The sequence below is a fragment of the Pseudonaja textilis genome, chromosome 2, assembly GCF_049901715.1.
Source record: "Pseudonaja textilis isolate UNSWEBS1 chromosome 2, rPseTex1.2, whole genome shotgun sequence".
NCBI lineage: Eukaryota > Metazoa > Chordata > Lepidosauria > Squamata > Elapidae > Pseudonaja > Pseudonaja textilis.
Genome location: NC_141991.1, coordinates 12,846,401 through 12,866,824, shown reverse-complemented (window position 1 = coordinate 12,866,824; position 20,424 = coordinate 12,846,401). Strand labels below are relative to the sequence as shown.

Below are 20,424 nucleotides of genomic sequence, written 5' to 3'. Positions count from 1 at the left end.
GGCTCCTTTTGCCCGGAGCCTCCGTCCTTTCGGCCCCCGCGCTGCGGGGCTGAGAAGCGGGGAAGGAAACGGGTGCGGCTCCCGTGCGAGTCCACCGGGGCCCCTTGGCGGAAGGGAACTGTGTCCGGGCCGGACGCTGTCCAAACACGCGGCCATCCCCTTCAGATCCTCGACGGGCCGCCCTCTGCCTAAAGCGCCTAAGCGGCTTGTCCTTCGCGAAGGGCGGATAGACTGGGATGCCGCTGAACCGGCCGCTCTTTTTGCTTTTCGGAGTGGCGCTGGGCTCCTTCGGGCCTGGGGCTCTTTGCGGTGAGTTGGCGGCGGCTGCGGGGGTTGGGGGGGGGGAGCAACAGACGGGGCGGGGGAGCTCATGTCCTGGGTCGGGTCTCTCTCTTCCCCATTCCCCCCTCAATGCCAAACTCCATTCGCACAAGGAAAACTCTTCCTTTTCCTCCGTTTCACCGAATCCGGTTTAAAAACGTTGGTATCTGATTTGTAAATTGGTTCCCATTTACAGAGAGTAAAAGTGAAAAGCGACCTTTGGACTTCAGCCCTTCCTTCTCCTTCCTCCTCCTGCCTGGGCGTTGGGCCAAGACCTCGCCTTTCAGCTCCCCCCTTATCAGCAAACTTTGCCCTCACTGGAAAGACGCTCAGCTCCCTTGTTAGCTTCCATGTAAATAGGGCCTACCTGCCTCTTCCCACTGTGGGGTGTTTGGGGTCACCATGGAGGTCAGGCCCACAAGCAGCTGCCTGGGAATCCCCAGAGCCCAGAGGAGCAGAAGGAGCAGCCAGATGTGGCCCTGCCCAGATGTTCCCAGGGTCGTCCGAGGGCTGCTGGGGGCTCTTCCCTCCAATGTATCTTCCCAAGCAGAAGAGAAAAGGGGGAGAACCAATTTCTTCCACTTTAGAGAACTTGTTGGGGAGAGACTGTTTGTGACAATGAACTGTTGAAGGGGGTGGAGCTTCAGGGCTGAACTTCCCCTCAATTCTGCTCTTCTCCTCCCCTTCCTTCTCTAGGCCCTCCCTCACACTCCCTGTCCTACTTCTACCTGAAACTCCCAGAGTCCAGTCAGGGGCTGCCCCAGTTCTTCATTAAGGTCCACCTGGAAGACCAGCCCATCATCCGCTTTGAGAGCCTCACCGGGAAGATGGAGCCTCTGGTGCCCTGGATGGAGGAGGCAGGGAAGAAGTTTCTGATCCCTGAGTGGATCTTCAGGGCTGACCTGGAGACCTTATCAAAACTGGACCACCAGGCTGGAGGTGAGCAGAGCCAGGGACATCAATGCCTGCTGGAAAAGAAAGACGACCCCAATCCCTCCCCCGCAATTCTCTCTCCCACCCAGAAATTCTTCATGGCCGGACCTCAAACAGGGTTAACTGAAGTAAGAGAGATTTCTTCTTGTCTGAAAAAGAGGAGAAAGGGAAACTGGGTTTCTCTCCCCAGGTGGGAAGAGAAGGTAACTCTATTTATTCTCTAAGGAGAGGAATCCTGCACCCTTTTCATTCACCTCCACCTCCTCCGGGTCTCTTTTAGGGCTTCGTACCTGGCAGGTGAATTTGGGCTGTGAGCTCAGGGAAGACGGGAGCAAAGGGGGTTTTTTGCACTATGGCTACGATGGGATGGACTTCATCAGCTTCGACAAGGAGACCCTCAGATGGGTGACAGCTCAGCCCCTGGCCCAGATGGTGAAGGAGGAGTGGGAGGAGGATCCAAGATGGTCCCAGGGAAGTAAAGTCTTCCTGGAGGAGACCTGCATTGCGTGGCTGCAGAGATATCTGTCCTACAAGAAGGCGACTCTGGAGAAGATAGGTGAGTGGCAAAAAGGGGGCTCCACTCATCATGTTTCTATGGGCTCCCCCTCCCCCATTTTATCTCTGTCCTACATAGCCAATCCACCCTCTGCAGAAAAGGGTCAGGAGGTATCTCACATCCTATTACGGAAGGAAAATAATCTTCAATGTCCCCCCAAATAAAGACAAAGAAACTGACCAGGATAATAAGATCTAGTCCTATTGTAGTGACGTTCACTCCAATGTTGCCATCTTTGTGGGTCTCACAGGTTCAGAGGAGGAGAGGGAAGAGAGGGAGAGGAGGGCCAAAGGAGGACTTGATATTTAAATCATCTTGCCAGGAACTCTAGAAATTCTGGGAACTCTGGTCTTGTTGCTGTTTCTGCAGAGCCCCCAGTGGGGAAGGTGACCCATAAAGTGGAGGATGAGAGGCTGGAGGTCCTCACCTGCCAGGCCTTTGGCTTCTACCCCAAGGAGATCCAGGCCATCTGGACCAGGGATGGAGAGGCCTGCAAGTACGAGACCCTCCTTAAGAACGTGGCCCCCAACTCAGACGGGACCTATTATGTCCAGCTCAGCATTGAGATCGACCCCAAGGAGAGGGACCATTTTCGGTGTCACCTGGAGCACGAGGGCTTGCAGGAGCCCCTGGTCTTGGGTTTCAAGGAGGAAAGAGGTGAGAGGCTGAGAGGGTAGAAGTACATTTTAGAGAAATCTGGGGGGGCGGGGAGGTAGTTTTCTTCTGCAACATCTCATGTTTTCAGATGGAGAGCAGGAAAGGTCCTGCGTTTAGCAATGGGAGAGAAGTGGTTTCTGTGAGAAGAGTTAGAAATGGTAATTTAATAGCAATAGTATGAAGATATGTGAGATGTTTGGTTGTGGCTCCTCCTTCTGCCCTTCAAGGCCATTCCCTCCTCCCTCTGCAGCCTTGGAGGGGAGGGACTTCCTTCAGGTGGGGGCACTTCCTGGAGGCTAGTGCAGGTCGGGAAAGGCTTCCATTTTTTTCAGCATCTCCACTTCGGGGAACTCAGCATCTCTCTAATCAGAGCCCTCTTTCTCCTTCTTTAGCTGCAATGTGGTGGATTCCCGTGGTGGGAATTTTTACAGGTGTAATTGTTACAGGCGTAATCCTGGGAGTTTGGATTCTCTTCCCGATCTGTAAGTGAAACAAGCACATCCACTGACACCCACCCCTGGGTCCTTCTGTGTTGACTGAGTTGGGGTGGATGGGCAAGAGCTTCTCTGAAAGTTGCAGTCAGGGCCCCCAGGAGACCCTTCCCCACAAACAGCATTTTGAACAGGAATTGGAAAGGAAGAAGAAACTATGCAGCCCTTTTTTCAACCCCTGTAAGTCTCAAAATGTTCCACATTCCTCATATCTGGGAGGAAGCCTTTTTGGCCTCAATGGACAGGGGAGCAAATATCAGGAGTCCCCTAAATCATTGCTAACCAACTGCTGGGCCACAGCCAACTGGTGGACCAGGAGAAAATTTCGGTGGTCTGCAGAGAAATGTCACCCCAGAGCACCCCTCAAAGCAATTAATCCAGGCTGCATGGGAACACAAGGCTGTGCCACCCACATGGCCCACGGGAACCCTCCCCACCCACTCACTCCTTACCTGGCAAACTTGCCTGTTAAGTTGCTATTTTTCCTTTTTTTCCCCTGACCATCATCCGTTCTGCTATGCCAGGAGATTTAAATTAGCTAGAAAGCAGGAAATCATTGGATTTCTTGCCTTCTAACTAATCTTAATAATCTTTGGCACCCACAATTTAGGCCATGCCCACAGAACTGGTTAAGAAATTTGAAACTGGTTGAGAAATTTGTTAAGAAATTTGAATCCCACCCCTGCCTCTGTGTGATTGTGTGTGTGAGAGAGGGGAGGTAGAGAGAGAGAGGTTAGATCAGAGTTCTCTCTCTCTCTCTCTCTCTCTCTCTCTCTCTCTCTCTCTTTCTCCCACCAATGTCAGCAAGCCACCGTCAGTCAAAATTCATATTAGTGGACCCCAGGATTTAAAATGATGAGTTTGGTGATGCCTGAGGTCCAAAAGGTTGGTGACCCCTGCCCTAAATGGTCTGGGAAGCACTAGAAGAGCCACAATCCTGCCCCTGAGAAGATTCATATGCCTCTTCATCTGGGAATGGGGACCTTCAGGGAAGCTCTAATGGAAGGTGGGGCCATGGAGGATGGGGCCCCTGTCCTCTGCCCTGCTTGCAATCCCATCTGGGGACAACAACAGAGTCCAACAGGGTGTTAGCTATTCCTGCCAGATTAGTATCATCTGCAAATTTGGTAAGTTCCCCTTCCATTCCCTCATCTAAGTCATTAATGAAGATATTGAAGAGTATTAAAGAGTAAGTACTAAGATGGAACCTTGTGGCACCCCATTGCTTATTTTCCTCTATGTAGACTTAGACCCATTAGGGACAAGTTATTGAGTATGGTTTGTCAGCCAGTTGGGAATCATCTAGTGGTGATGCTGTCTATTCCACGTTTTTTCTAGCTTACTAAGAAGTGGGTTGTGGTCTCCTTTGTCGAAAGCCTTGCTGAAATCTAAAAATATTATGTCCACAGTGTTTTGCTGGTCTATTCATTTAGTCCCTGTGTTGCAGAATGAAATAAGATTGGTTTGGCATGATCTGTTTTTAACAAACCCGTGCTGACTGCTAGTTAATACTTTACTTGTTTCTAGATGTTGGCAGATCTGTTTTTTTTTTATTATTATTATATTTTCCAGTATCTTCCCAGGTGTTGATGTTAGGCTGATTGGTCTAGTTTCCTGGGTCTGTTTTTTTTCCCCGTTTTAGAAGATGGGAACCACATCAGCTCTTTTCCAGTCCTCTGGTAGTTCCCTGATGCTGCAGGATTTTTGAAAGATATGGTGCAGTGGTTCTGAGACTCTTAACACTCTACGATGTAATCCATCAGGCCCCGGTGATCTAGCATCATTGTTTAAAATAAATTCATGTTGCTTTAGGACAAGGCGTTAAATGTTCAACTAGTGAACCCAAATCAAGGAAACACTCTCGGCAGCTTTGAATTCCCAAAAGCAAAACTTTATTGGATACACCATATTGGTCCTTAAGAAACAAAACCAGCTCTGATTTTCTTGTGGTGGAAAGGAGGAGTCTATCTATCTATCTCTAGGAGCTCAGAGAGAAGCAAGGAAAGTTTCAACTTGGCTATTCCTCAATAACCCCCAGGAGTGCTCCATTTCATTGTCATAACCTGCTGGGAGCACTAAGGCCTCTTTTTCAAGACACTGGGTTATAATCCGGCCACTTGGACCATCTGGGCCTTCTGGAGGCCTTCAGCTTGAGTCCTTCTCTATCCCAGGCAGGAGCTGCTTCCCCAAAATTAACTAGCTGTCCTCTCTTTTTGCAATCTCTCAGACCAGTGGAGGAGGCTCAGGAAAAATTTCCTTTGCAATGTGACAACTTGGCCTGATCAAGAAAAGGTTCCTTCTCCAGCTATCTATGGCACAGGAGATGAGACTCAGTCACAGGCAATGCTCCAGCCTAAAGGGAGCTCAGAGGTGAGCCAGACACTTGCTGAACTCTATTTAAGAGGCAAAACTCCCCACTTGGAAAATCCATGGAGGAAAAGACGGTGGGGCTTGTGGGGTGGGGGAATCCACCCCCTAGTCCAAGTCTTTCCAAGGTAGCCATGGAGAGATCATGGGGTTCCTCTGGGGCTCAGCCCCTCCTGGTTGGGATCTTCTGATCTGATGCTCTGCAAGGAGGATCCAGGCCAGCTCAGTCTCTCCAGCCCATCAGCTCTGAGGGATGAACGTGGGTCAGGGAAGGGGCCAGGAGGACTGGAGGGGAGGGAGAGACAACCAATGGGGGGCTAGGAAAACATGGGGCACCCAGGAAAAAAGCTCCTGTATGAGGATGAGCTGGAGGGGTAACAGGAAAGGAACTCTAAAGGGGAGAAGTGAGGATTCCTCCCCCAGAATTCCTCTCTCCAGGGCGGGGCTGAGAATTGCAAGCCTTCTCCAATTTGCTTGCTCCCTATGCCTATCTGGGGGGTGGCTGTGGGGGGGGAAGGGGGAGCCAAGGAGAGGAGAGAAAGTGCCCTTCCTGTCAAGCAACAGGGAAAGCAGAAGGTCCAGGCTGTCCAACGGGGCATAAAGATGTATTGCTCTCTGCAAGAATCTGAAGGACTAAAGGTCCAAGCGAATGGGACCTAGATAAGAGACAAAGCAATTCAAGGAGGGCTGGACTCTTTGGTCTCTGGTGAAGATGGGGGGCTGGTGATGCACTTGATCCCCCTCCCTCAGGGTCAGCCTCTCCTACACTCCCAATTACACATTAGGGCCTTGACTTCCTCCCTTTCCTCCCTCTGCAGCACGAGGCAACCACCCGTGGGGGGCAAAGGCCTGAGGGAGCTCCCAATGACACCGTTTCAACGTTGCCCAATGAAAAATGGAAGCAGTTTAATATTGCTGTGGCCGCCGCTGCTGCCGGCCGAAGATGTTGCTGCTTCTGCCGCTATTAATTATTCTGCTGGTTATCATGATGATGATGATGATTATCACTATGGTTGTTATTGGAACAATTCTTTGGGAACAATTATAAGCTTTCCATAGTTAATTCCCTCCCCTCTTCACTTATATTTTATAAAACATTGACTAATTAATACTCCCGTTCCTTCCTAATTCAATTTTCTCATTTTATTTCACTTATTTTATTCACAAACGTTTCACTAAATTACACTATTTTATCCCTCATTTTAATCATACGTTGTTTCCAATTTTCTAAAGTTATGTCTATTACTAACAATAAAATCTTATGTACCTTTACAGAATCCTTTTTTCAGTTAGATTTTCACCCATTATCTCTAAATAGGTCCTTCTCTTCCAGGCAGTCTCCTGCTCTTCCAGATCCTGCCCTTATTCTTTTTCTCTCCCTTCCTGCTTATGAGAAACAAAAATTTTAATGTCCAGAAATCTTTATTATCCCTTTGGCATTTTGTTTAATTTTCAGCTTAATTGCCTATTGATGTCAAAGCGGATTTTTCCGATTTCTTATTTAAGTCTCTTGGTTATCAGTATAAGGAAGGAGAGAGAAGGAAAAAAAACCCAAACCTTTCCCTTTTCACTTTCCTTCACTGCTTCTGACTCTTCTTTGGGAGTGATGTTATTTTTTGTAAGGATCTTTTCTATCAATGGTTAGATAATAAAATACAATAATGAAATGTTGTGATTGGAAGGATCGGTCCTGTTGGGAGTTTTGACTCTGATGACTGTTAGGTCGTGGATTGACGTCAGAACCAGGGAACGTTAATCTGAAGGGCAAGCCAGTTAATTAGCACGTTGCCTTAATGGGTATAAGAGGACACAGATGAGCTGGTGCATCTCGCCAGGAACAAAATGACTATTTTGAATAAGGATGTTACATCAAAGAGCTCTCTGTTTGTTTGAATTTCGAAGGGGAGTCCTAACAGTTTCTGCCAGTCGTTATCTTGTTATTTCCTTCAGTTTGATTTGATTGTGAAATGGCTGCTTTATGTTTGTTCGTTTGAATTTCCAAGAGGAGACATAACATTATTGTTTCTGGCCCAAACAAACCATCTTTCAAGCAAGATGGATTTAAATCAACTGCAGCGTTTGGTAGAGCAGCAACAACAAATTAATCAGCTACTGCAAAGCAATGTGACGCTTCAGAATCAGGTAACACAATTGCTGAATTATGTTTCCAGCTTACCAAGCCCTGCTGCTGTTCCCCCTGCCCCTCCTGAGAGGAAAAGCCCAGTATCCATGCCGGAGAAATTTTCAGGACAAATGGACATGTTTCCGGCATTTCTGGGGCAGTGTCAATTATTTATGTCCTTGAGGCCTGAAAACTTTCCAAATGATCGGGCTAAGACAGGATTTATTCTTAGCCTTTTATCTGGGCAGGCTGCTAATTGGGCTACTCCCTTGTTAGTTCAAGATAGCCCGTTGTTGAATGATTTCCAGGGTTTTCTTCAACAAATGAGAGTGATGTTTGAGAACCCAATTAAGATACAAACTGTGGACAGACGGTTATGGGACATTAATCAGAGGAAACGTTCCCTGCAGGAATATGTTGCAGAATTTTGTTTGCTGTGTTTGGACTCTAACTGGAACGAACTGGCTCATATGGCTGCATTCCAGGAAGGCTTGTCTGATGCCATCAAAGATGAGCTGGTCCATGCAGAGAGGGCTTTAACTTTGGATGCATTGATAGTTCAGTGCTTACGAATTGAAGCTCGTTTACAGCAACGTGGGACGCAAACGGCCGGTATGGAACCATCTTCATTTTCTCGCACAACCCACGCCACCGAGAGTTTTCCAACCCACGGTTAATGTTGAGGAGCTGATGGAGTTAGGCACACTCCGCCTTTGCTTAACGGTGCGAGAACGTTCGAGAAGGTTCCAGGAAGGCTTGTGCCTGTATTGCGGGGGTCTGGGACATTTTGTTAATTCCTGCAAATGGAGAGGGACCCGCAGACCCGTACCTGAAACCACTCTTGGATCATCAGGAAAACAGGGTAGACCTGACCTCAAGGAAACCCTAGGTCGGACACATTTCACATCCCCACCTCAAATTGCTGAAGTAAATCCTGGCCCTCCTCGGCATTTACTTTTGGACACTCGAATTTTTCTACAGTCACAGAAGCAGGGAATTCCCGTTGTTGCATTGGTGGACTCAGGGGCTACAACCAGCTTTATGGACCGAGCTTTTGCTACGCACTATGGGATCCCATTGGTTGCTGTACATCCACCCATTAAGGTGGAAACCATGGATGGGCGTGAGCTCAAGTCTGGGCCCATTTGTTTCACCACCCAGCCAGTGCGTATGATCATTGGGGATCGCGATAAGTTTTTATATCACTTCGAACCTTCATCTCCCTTTGGTGCTCGGAATGTCCTGGTTGCGTTTGCACAATCCGTTGGTGGCTTGGTCGCAGAACGGTATTTCTTTTCCAAGTCTCCAATGTGTAGACCACCTGAGACAATTGGAACGAGCGACGCCTCCATTGGCTGTGGGAGACAGAGTGGGGTTGTCAACAAAACATCGTCAAGTTAATCATCAGACTCGGGGGAAGGGCCCTGCGGTGGGGGATAGTGTTGTGATTGGAAGGATCGGTCCTGTTGGGAGTTTTGACTCTGATGACTGTTAGATCGTGGATTGACGTCAGAACCAGGAAATGTTAATCTGAAGGGCAAGCCAGTTAATTAGCATGTTGCCTTAATGGGTATAAAAGGACACAGCTGAGCTGGTGCATCTCACCAGGAACAAAATGACTATTTTGAATGAGGACGTTACATCAAAGAGCTCTCTGTTTGTTTGAATTTCGAAGGGGAGTCCTAACAGTTTCTGCCAGTCGTTATCTTGTTATTTCCTTCAGTTTGATTTGATTGTGAAATGGCTGCTTTATGTTTGTTCGTTTGAATTTCCAAGAGGAGACATAACATTATTGTTCCTGGCCCAAACAAACCATCTTTCAAGCAAGATGGATTTAAATCAACTGCAGCGTTTGGTAGAGCAGCAACAACAAATTAATCAGCTACTGCAAAGCAATGTGACGCTTCAGAATCAGGTAACACAATTGCTGAATTATGTTTCCAGCTTACCAAGCCCTGCTGCTGTTCCCCCTGCCCCTCCTGAGAGGAAAAGCCCAGTATCCATGCCGGAGAAATTTTCAGGACAAATGGACATGTTTCCGGCATTTCTGGGGCAGTGTCAATTATTTATGTCCTTGAGGCCTGAAAACTTTCCAAATGATCGGGCTAAGACAGGATTTATTCTTAGCCTTTTATCTGGGCAGGCTGCTAATTGGGCTACTCCTTGTTAGTTCAAGATAGCCCATTGTTGAATGATTTCCAGGGTTTTCTTCAACAAATGAGAGTGATGTTTGAGAACCCAATTAAGATACAAACTGTGGACAGACGGTTATGGGACATTAATCAGAGGAAACGTTCCCTGCAGGAATACGTTGCAGAATTTTGTTTGCTGTGTTTGGACTCTAACTGGAACGAACTGGCTCATATGGCTGCATTCCAGGAAGGCTTGTCTGATGCCATCAAAGATGAGCTGGTCCATGCAGAGAGGGCTTTAACTTTGGATGCATTGATAGTTCAGTGCTTACGAATTGAAGCTCGTTTACAGCAACGTGGACGCAAACGGCTCGGTATGGAACCATCTTCGTTTTCTTGTGCACAACCCACGCCACCGAGAGTTTTCCAACCCACGGTTAATGTTGAGGAGCTGATGGAGTTAGGCACACTCCGCCCTTGCTTAACGGTGCGAGAACGTTCGAGAAGGTTCCAGGAAGGCTTGTGCCTGTATTGCGGGGGTCTGGGACATTTTGTTAATTCCTGCAAATGGAGAGGGACCCGCAGACCCGTACCTGAAACCACTCTTGGATCATCAGGAAAACAGGGTAGACCTGACCTCAAGGAAACCCTAGGTCAGACACATTTCACATCCCCACCTCAAATTGCTGAAGTAAATCCTGGCCCTCCTCGGCATTTACTTTTGGACACTCGAATTTTTCTACAGTCACAGAAGCAGGGAATTCCCGCTGTTGCGTTGGTGGACTCAGGGGCTACAACCAGCTTTATGGACCGAGCTTTTGCTACGCACTATGGGATCCCATTGGTTGCTGTACATCCACCCATTAAGGTGGAAACCATGGATGGGTGTGAGCTCAAGTCTGGGCCCATTTGTTTCGCCACCCAGCCAGTGCGTATGATCATTGGGGATCGCGATAAGTTTTTATATCACTTCGAACCTTCATCTCCCTTTGGTGCTCGGAATGTCCTGGTTGCGTTTGCACAATCCGTTGGTGGCTTGGTCGCAGAACGGTATTTCTTTTCCAAGTCTCCAATGTGTAGACCACCTGAGACAATTGGAACGAGCGACGCTCCATTGGCTGTGGGAGACAGAGTGGGGTTGTCAACAAAACATCGCCAAGTTAATCATCAGACTCGGGGAAGGCTCCCTGCGGTGGGGGATAGTGTTGTGATTGGAAGGATCGGTCCTGTTGGGAGTTTTGACTCTGATGACTGTTAGATCGTGGATTGACGTCAGAACCAGGAAATGTTAATCTGAAGGGCAAGCCAGTTAATTAGCATGTTGCCTTAATGGGTATAAAAGGACACAGCTGAGCTGGTGCATCTCGCCAGGAACAAAATGACTATTTTGAATGAGGACGTTACATCAAAGAGCTCTCTGTTTGTTTGAATTTCAAGGGGAGTCCTAACAGTTTCTGCAAGTCGTTATCTTGTTATTTCCTTCAGTTTGATTTGATTGTGAAATGGCTGCTTTATGTTTGTTTGTTTGAATTTCCAAGAGGAGACATAACAATGAAATATGTAGAATCTTAGAAAATAATAAATATATAATATGTTAATTTCCCCCCACCCCTTTTGTAGAAATATTTTTCACAGTTTCCCAGGCACATCTAATTTTCCACCACCTCCTTTTCAGAACGAACTTTTCCAGAGGTTCCCAGGACACATCTCACTGTGGAATTTTTATGGTCTTCTCACCTCCTGGCTGTGCCTCTCAGAGGTGATAGGTTCCGGCCACCTGGGTTTCCTCCCTCCATTGTATCATGTGTAGGTTATACAAATTTGATATAAGATTGTATATAAGATATATTCAGGTTACATCAAGAAAGGATTTCTTTATCAGTCTCTCCCCGCGCCCTTTTCTTCTTCCACTGAAGAAATAACAGATACACGGATCTGACACCAGGCTTTAGAAGCATAAATGCTGCAAAATATTAAGTAACTAATTTAAAATAAAACCAGATAAAGGATTAGGTCAACCTTCCCTTGTCTTACAAAAATGCTGACTGGGGACTCCAATCACCATAAATCTGTACCCGCATCAGATTAATGCAGTGGTGGGATTCAGCCAGTTCGCACCAGTTTGGAAGAACCCGTTGTTAACTTTCTGAGCAGTTTGGTGAACTGGTGGTCGGAAGAAATCATCAGGGCAGAGAACCGGTTGTTAAATTATTTGAATCCCACCCCTGGGCTGGTTATGCAGGTGACCACGGAGAGGATCTGGGGCAGCCCCTGGTTGGGCTCTGACACCCTCCAGCAGGACTAGCACAGGGAGTCCCTGGAGGAGCCTGGAAGGGGAAGAGGGGGAAGGGTAGAATTGAGTGGGGTCTGCAGCTCCAGCCCCTCCCTCCATACTACGGTGAAAAGCAACTCCCTAAGAGAAGTCCAATTGCCTGCTTCACTTCAGAGGATCCCAGTCATGAGATTAACCCTGGAAGAAGTTCTCAAGCAACTCTTGGCTGGCCCTGGAGACAGCTGGACACATCTGGTGGGGGGACCTCCAGGTTCCCACAGCTGCTTGTGGAGCTGACCCCCCCCCCAAACTCCTATGCTTGGAGTCTTACAGCTGAGTAGACAGAATGGAGACTTCAGGCTCCCAGGTCAGAGTCTCCTGTAGTTTGTTGATCAGGAAACAGCTGATTAGAGGCTCAGCCTTTGCCCGGCTGTGGGGTGGAGAGAAGGAAGGGTCAAAAGGAACCATAAACATTCTTTTGTTTACTTCGACTTCTTCCTCAGATAAGACCCAGAAGGAACAGGTGGAACTTTCCCTGTAAACTTGTTTACTGCTTGCTCAGAAAGTCAGTCAGCATTGAGGCCAAAGTCAACACCAAACATTATAAAATCAACTGTCTCACAGGAGCCACGAATTATTCAAACCCTCCTTGTATTGTGAACCTGTCCCTTGTTCATAAGTTGATAACAAATGAAAATAAATAAATCAATCAATCAATAAATGAATAATAAATAGAGGAAGGGAATTTCACTAAAGGAGATGCTGGGGCGACTTTGTACATTCCCTTTTATTTTTCACTCAAATGGCCATTCGTCAGTTTTGCTGTTGCGAACTGTGAACAGTCACTAAACAGACTGTTGTAAGTTGAGGACTCCCTGTAGCGCAGGGCGCTGTCCCTTGGGCTCCCCTGAAGCACTAAGCAGAAACAGCAGCTGGGAGTTAGAGAGCCTGGCTCCAAGGGCCCTGGGGCCACCCCTCCAAGGGGCTCTGGCTGGCTTGTCCCAGGGGGAGGGGAGGGGGCCGAGGCCCAGAAGTGGTGCTGCTTTCCCAAGCCCTCTGGCATAACCCCCCCCTCCCCCCAGAAACCAACCTGGTTGGCATCCAATTGCTATTTGCGGAAGGGTTGAAGGTAGCAATAGCCCTTAGACTTAGATACCGCTTTATCGCCCTTTCCTAAGCGGTTTACAGAGTCAGCCTATTTGCCCCCTACAATCTGGGTCCTCATTTGACCCACCTGGGAAGGATGGGAGGCTGAGTCGACCTTGGGCCTGGTGGGAGTCGAACTGCCAAATTGCAGGCAGCCGGCAGGCAGCAGAAGTGGCCTGCAGTAATGCACTCTAACCACTGCCACCAGGGCCCAGGATAGAATAAAACACTTGCAGGTTCTCTCCAGTTGTGGCGCCTTTGATTCCCGTGCAAAAGAAAGCAGACGCGCAAACTTTGGACGGGCGGAGAACTTTAGCGGAGCTCTCGGGGCGGGCAGGATAGGGGCCGAGAGGGCGGGCGAAGGAGGGAGGGCGGCGCTGTCCTGGGCGGAGCGAAGGTGCCTGCAGGTGCAGGTTATAAAGGCTCCTTTTGCCCGGCGCCTCCGTCCTTTCGGCCCCCGCGCTGCGGGGGTGAGAAGCGGGGAAGGAAACGGGTGCGGATCCCGTGCGAGTCCACCGGGGCCCCTTGGCGGAAGGGAACTGTGTCCAGGCCGGACGCTGCCCAAACACGCGGCCATCCCCTTCAGATCATCGACGGGCCGCCTTCTGCCTAAAGCTCCCCGAAAGCCCGAAATGGGATCGATCGGAGAACCTCGGAAGAAGAATGAGCTAGGAGGTGGCTGCGTTCACACAACGGGCGTTTGAGCGCTAACCTGCCGGTTGCGGGCAGCGTCTCCCACCCTTCCTCCACGGCCCGGGAAGAGCGCAAGGGAGCAGCGCTGTTTTGGTTCTTCGGGGACGGGACGGAGAAGTTCAGCAGAGTTGGGCTACTTTGCGGATCCGGACGGGACCCGGACCGGGAGAGGCGCCTAAGCGGCTTGTCCTTCGCGAAGGGCGGATGGACGGGGATGCCGCTGAACCGGCCGCTCCTTTTGCTCTTCGGAGTGGCGCTGGGCTCCTTCGGGCCTGGGGCTCTTTGCGGTGAGTTGGCGGCGGCGGGGGTTGGGGGGGGAGCAACAGACGGGGGTGGGGAGCGCATGTCCTGGGTCGGGTCTCTCTCTCCCCCATCCCCCCTCAATGCCAAACTCCATTCGCACAAGGAAAACTCTTCCTTTTCCTCCGTTTCACCGAATCTGGTTAGAGAGAGTAAAAGTGAAAAGCTAACTTTGGACTTCAGCCCTTCCTTCTCCTTCCTCCTCCTGCCTGGGCATTGGGCCAAGACCTCGCCATTCAGCTCCCCCCTTATCAGCAAACTTTGCCCTCGCTGGAAAGATGCTCAGCTCCCTTGTTAGTTTCCATGTAAATAGGGCCTACCTGGCTCTTCCCACTGTGGGGTGTTTGGGGTCACCATGGAGGTCAGGCCCACAAGCAGCTGCCTGGGAATCCCCAGAGCCCAGAGGAGCTGCAGGAAGAACTTAACCAGATGTGGCCTTGCCCAGATGTTCCCAGGGTCATCCGAGGGCTGCTGGGGGCTCTTCCCTCCAATGTATCTTCCCAAGCAGAAGAGAAAAGGGGGAGAACCAATTTCTTCCACTTTAGAGAACTTGTTGGGGAGAGACTGTTTGTGACAATGAACTGTTGAAGGGGGTGGAGCTTCAGGGCTGAACCTCCCCCCAATTCTGCTCTTCTCCTCCCCTTCCTTCTCTAGGCCCTCCCTCACACCCCCTGTCCTACTTCTACCTGAAACTCCCAGAGCCCAGTCAGGGGCTGCACCAGTTCTTCATTAAGGTCCACCTGGATGACCAGCCCATCATCCGCTTTGACAACCTCACCGGGAAGATGGAGCCTCTGGTGCCCTGGATGGAGGAGGCAGGGAAGGAGAAGTTTCTGATCCCTGAGTGGATCTTCAGGGCTGACCTGGAGACCCTACCCAAACTGGACCACCAGGCTGGAGGTGAGCAGAGCCAGGGACATCAATGCCTGCTGGAAAGGAAAGAAGACCCCAATCCCCCCCTCCCCAATTCTCTCTCCCACCCAGAAATTCTTCATGGCCTAACCTCAAACAGGGTTAACTGAAGTAAGAGACATTTCTTCTTGTCTGAAAAAGAGGAGAAAGAGAAACTGGGTTTCTCTCCCCAGGTGGGAAGAGAAGGTAACTCTATTTATTCTCTAAGGAGAGGAATCCTGCACCCTTTTCATTCATCTCCACCTCCTCCGGGTCTCTTTTAGGGCTTCGTACCTGGCAGGTGAATTTGGGCTGTGAGCTCAGGCAAGACGGGAGCAAAGGAGGGGTTTTGCACTATGGCTACGATGGGATGGACTTCATCAGCTTCGACAAGGAGACCCTCAGATGGGTGACAGCTCAGCCCCTGGCCCAGATGGTGAAGGAGGAGTGGGAGGAGGATCCAAGATGGTCCCAGGGAAGTAAAGTCTTCCTGGAGGAGACCTGCATTGCGTGGCTGCAGAGATACCTGTCCTACAAGAACAAGACTCTGGAGAAGATAGGTGAGTGGCAAAAAGGGGGCTCCCCTGATCAGGTTTCTACGGGCTCTCCCCCCCCCATTTGATCTCTGTCCTACATAGCCAATCCACCCTCTGCAGAAAAGGGTCAGGAGGTACCTCACATCCTATTACGGGAGGAAAATAATCTTCAATGCCCCCCCAAATAAAGACAAAGAAACTGACCAGGAAAATAAGATCTAGTCCTATTGAAGTGACGTTCACTCCAATGTTCCCATCTTTGTGGGTCTCACAGCTTCAGAGGAGGAGAGGGAAGAGAGGGAGAGGAGGGCCAAAGGAGGACTTGATATTTAAATCATCTTGCCAAAAACTCTAGAAATTCTGGGAACTCTGGTCTTGTTGCTGTTTCTGCAGAGCCTCCAGTGGGGAAGGTGACCCATAAAGTGGAGGATGAGAGGCTGGAGGTCCTCACCTGCCAGGCCTTTGGCTTCTACCCCAAGGAGATCTGGGCCACCTGGAGGAGGGACAGAGAGGTCTGCAAGTATGAAGCATTCCATAGGAACGTGACCCCCAACTCAGACGGGACCTATTATCTCAGGCTCAGCATTGAGATCGACCCCAAGGAGAGGAACCATTTTCGGTGTCACCTGGAGCACAAGGGCTTGCAGGAGCCCCTGGTCTTGGCTTTCAAGGAGGAAAGAGGTGAGAGGCTGAGAGGGTTGAAGTAGATTTTAGAGAAATGTTTGAAAATCTGTGGTTGGGGGGTAGTTTTCTTCTGCAACATCTCATGTTTTCAGATGGAGAGCAGGAAAGGTCCTGCATTTAGCAATGGGAGAGAAGTGGTTTCTGTCTGAAGATTTGGAAATGGTAATTTAATACCAACAGTACGAAGATATATGAGATGTTTGGTTGTGGCTCCTCCTTCTGCCCTTCAAGGCCATTCCCTCCTCCCTCTTTAGCCTTGGAGGGGAGGGGCTTCCTTCAGGTGGGGGCACTTCCTGGAGGCCAATGCAGGTCGGGAAAGGCTTCCACTCTTCAGCATCTCCACTTTGGGGAACTCAGCATCTCTCTAATCAGAGCCCTCTTTCTCCCTCTTTAGGTGCAATGTGGTGGATTCTCATGGTGGGAATTTTTCCAGGCGTAATTGTTATAGGCATAATCCTGGGAGTTTGTTTTCTCTTCCTGAACTGTAAGTGAAACCAGTACATCCACTGACACCCACCCCTGGGACTTTCTGTGTTGACTGAGTTGGGGTGGATGGGCAAGAGCTTCTCTGAGAGTTGCAGTCAGGGCCCCCATGAGACCCTTCCCCACAAACAGCATTTTGAACAGGAATTGGAAAGGAAGCAGAAACTACGCAGCCCTTTTTTCAACCCTTGTAAGCCTCAAAATGTTCCACATTCCTCATATCTGGGAGGAAGCCTCTTTGGCCTCAATGGACAGAGGAGCAAATATCAGGAGTTCCCTAAATCATTGCTAACCAACTGCTGGGCCACAGCCAACTGGTGGACCAGGAGGAAATTTGGGTGGTCTGCAGAGAAATGTCACCCCAGAGCATCCCTCAAGGCAATTAATCCAAGCTGCATGGGAACACAAGGCTGTGCCACCCACATCGCCCATGGGAACCCTCCCCACCCACTCACTCCTTACCTGGCAAACTTGCCTGCTAAGTTGCTATTTTTCCTTTTTTTTTCCCTGACCATCATCCGTTCTGCTGTGCCAGGAGATTTAAATTAGCTAGAAAGCAGGAAATCATTGGATTTCTTGCCTTCTAACTAATCTTAAGATCTTTGGCTCTGCTTTTAAGCAGAGCCGAACCTTCCTTAGGACTGAAGCTTCTTTTATTCAGTGCAGACTCAGGTAGCCAGTGGCAGAAACACAGATCTCTAAATGAGTCTGTGATTCTGTGAGCAACTCAATCTGCCTGCCTGCTTTGCCTGATGTTGGGTAAAAGTTGCTCTTTTTAAATAAAAAATTCAATATTTACAAAAATATTTATAATATTTACATACAAGCCATGCCCAGCCAGGCGCATGACCACCAAGCCACACCCACAAATTAGGCCATGCCCACAGAACTGGTTAAGAAATTTGTTAAGAAATTTGAATCCCATCCCTGCCTCTGTGTGATTGTGTGGGGGTGGGGGGTAGAGAGAGAGGTTAGATCAGAGTTCTCTCTCTCTCTCTCTCTCTCTCTCTTTCTCTTTCTCAACTTGGTTATTCCTCAATAACCCCCAGGAGTGCTCCATTTCATTGTCATAACCTGCTGGGAGCACTAAGGCCTGTTTTTCAAGACACTGGGTTATAATCCGGCCACTTGGACCATCTGGGCCTTCTGGAGGCCTTCAGCTTGAGTCCTTCTCTATCCCAGGCAGGAGCTGCTCCCCCAAAATTAACTAGCTGTCCCCTCTTTTTGCAATCTCTCAGACCAGTGGAGGAAGCTCAGTAAAAAATTCCTTCGCAATGTGACAACTTCGCCTGATCAAGTTTCTCAAGAAAAGGTTCCTTCTCCAGCTATCTATGGCACAGAAGATGAGACTCAGTCACAGCCAATGCTCCAGCCTACAGGGAGCTCAGAGGTGAGCCAGACACTTGCTGAACTCTATTTAAGAGGCAAAACTCCCCACTTGGACAATCCATGGAGGAAAAGACGGTGGGGCTTGTGGGGTGGGGGAATCCACCCCCTAGTCCAAGTCTTTCCAAGGTAGCCATGGAGAGATCATGGGGTTCCTCTGGGGCTCAGCCCCTCCTGGTTGGGATCTTCTGACCTGATGCTCTGCAGGGAGGATCCAGGCCAGCTCAGTCTCTCCAGCCCATCAGCTCTGTTTCAACATTGCCCAATGAAAAATGGAAGCATTTATTATTGCTGTGACCGCTGATGCTGCCGGCCGATGATGTTGCTGTTTCTGCTGCCATTAATTATGATGGTGGTTATTATGATTATCATTACCCTGATTATTGTTAAAAAAAATTGTAAATTTTATTTGAGTTTTACACAAAGAGAAAAAAAAATACAAATAAAACAGCTTTTTTGAAAGTAGCGTAATCCCGGGTTATATTTCTTCGAACAGACACAAATTCAGGTTCATGCTCATTTTTATATTCTATTCCATATCTTATTACTGTTTTACATTTTCTGCATAGCTTCTCCCCTCTTTTAATTTTCTCAATTTTATTTTAATTATCTCAATTCAAATCATTGTATTTATATTTTTTGTCTGTCCTGTTTCAATTATCTATTATCTTTTCTCATTAAACAAAATTTCTCCTGTAGTTACTGATTGGAGTATGACACCTTTATATCTTTTCCCTAAAGTTGTAACATTCAATTTAATACATGACTTCCTTTCGGATTCTGCTTGGTACATTATTAAAATGCACACTGTATTCTTAAAAAAAGAAAAAATTATAAATGTATATAATTTAAAGAACATTCCATTCCAATTCAATTCTATCATTAATATTAATATTCATTAAAGTCTTAACATCTTTAACATTACTTTTCAATTAAATATCATACTTCTATGGGAACAATTATAAGCTTTCCATAGTTAATTCCCTCCCCTCTTCATTTATATTTTATAAAACATTAACTAATTAAAATGTTCCCGTTCCTTCCTAATTCAATTTTCTCATTTATTTTATTTCACTTATTTTATTCACAAACATTTCACTAAATTACACTAACTATTTTATCCCTCATTTTAATCATACGTCTTTTCCAATTTTCTAAAGTTATTTCTATTACTGATATAACAATACAATCTTATGTACCTTTACAGAATCCCTTTTTCAGTTAGATTTTCACCCATTATCTCTAAATAGGTCCTGTTTCTCTATACCTTGCTCCAGTCCTTTGTAACTTCTTTTCCTTTCCTTCTTCCATCTCTTCTTCTCTCTCCCCTTTTTACCCCTTTGTCTCTCTACCTCTATTTCTCTCTTCTGTATTCCCCTTTTCTGTTGCTTTCCAGTATTATACTTATTTTTTGAATTATTTTTCTTTTCTTTGGTTGTTTTTTTAAGTCTTAAATTCTCCATTCTCTTTCCCCCCTTTCCTTTTCCTTCCCCACATAAAATTGCTTGTTCATTAAAAATGGCTTCTTCTTTGTCCCAGTCTTCTTGTTTTGCAGTCTTTTCTTGTTTCTCATAGTTCCAAATCTCCATTTCTAAGAATTGAAAAAGGAAGCCAAAAGAACCCTTCCCTTCTTGTGCATCTTCTTTGTACTTTTTAAGTTCCATTTTCAATTCATCCAGAAGTGGTGCCATTGTATAAATTTTTAAACAACCACCCGATTGATTTTAGTCATTCAAATATAATAACCAAGAATCCAAAGATCACCAAATAATCCAAAAACATGCAAGCTGTTTCTCTTTTGCTCTTTTTTTTCACTTTCTCTTCCTGGGGTTACTATTTAGTTGCAAAGTTTCAGTTAAAATGTATCTTTTAGAAGTCTTGTTGAAATTTTATTGTAGATTCTTTTTAATTCCAGGTAGTCTCCTCCCTCTTCCAGATCCTGCCCTTATTCTTTTTCTCTCCCTTCCTGCTTATGAAAAAGAAAATTTTTAATGTCCAGAAATCTTTATTATCCCTTTGGCATTTTGTTTTGTTTTCAGCTTAATTGCCTATTGATGTCAAAGCAGATTTTTCTGATTTCTTATTTAAGTCTCTTAGTTGTCAGTATAGGGAAGGAGAGAGAAGGGAAAAAAAGCCAAACCTTTCCCTTTTCACTTTCCTTCGCTGCTTCCGACTCTTCTTTGGGAGCGATGTTGTTTTTTATAAGTTTAAATTCCAGGGTACCTTAGTTGTTGCTTTTTCAACTTAACCCAGTCAGCCAAAACTTACACTTCTGGGGACTTCCGGCTTGTGGTGCTTCGGTGCAGGCAGAAATACGTGACTGTGCACGGTTTCTGCCTGTGTTCACTGCCTGAGTGCCTCGAGCCATTTGGCTTGGGGCTAAGCCACCTTTGTAGAAGGTGGTGAAGACTGGGGATTCTGGCAGGGACGAGAGACATCGCATCTCTCTTCCCT

General features: G+C 47.6%; 1 protein-coding gene across 1 annotated transcript; it reads left to right on the top strand.

Annotated features, from left to right (window-relative positions):
* Window positions 1–18,432, top strand: LOC113454963 (uncharacterized). Its single transcript, XM_087923129.1, has 12 exons — window positions 1–309; window positions 1,018–1,260; window positions 1,535–1,810; window positions 2,180–2,467; window positions 2,860–2,949; window positions 5,186–5,328; window positions 6,144–6,290; window positions 13,665–13,977; window positions 14,645–14,890; window positions 15,811–16,098; window positions 16,496–16,585; window positions 17,823–18,432. Exons 1-12 carry the CDS (start codon window positions 237–239, stop codon window positions 18,101–18,103), a joined length of 2,478 nt encoding a protein of 825 aa, XP_087779255.1. The 5' UTR covers window positions 1–236; the 3' UTR covers window positions 18,104–18,432.
* Window positions 18,433–20,424: the final 1,992 nt, after the last annotated feature.

Bases quoted from the DNA above. Each gene is read 5' to 3' on its own strand.
- LOC113454963 (XM_087923129.1), top strand. From the start codon at position 237: ATGCCGCTGAACCGGCCGCTCTTTTTGCTTTTCGGAGTGGCGCTGGGC. The intron at 310-1,017 runs GTGAGTTGGCGG...TTCCTTCTCTAG, and splicing joins CGGGCCTGGGGCTCTTTGCG to GCCCTCCCTCACACTCCCTG. The intron at 2,950-5,185 runs GTAAGTGAAACA...GCAATCTCTCAG, and splicing joins TTGGATTCTCTTCCCGATCT to ACCAGTGGAGGAGGCTCAGG.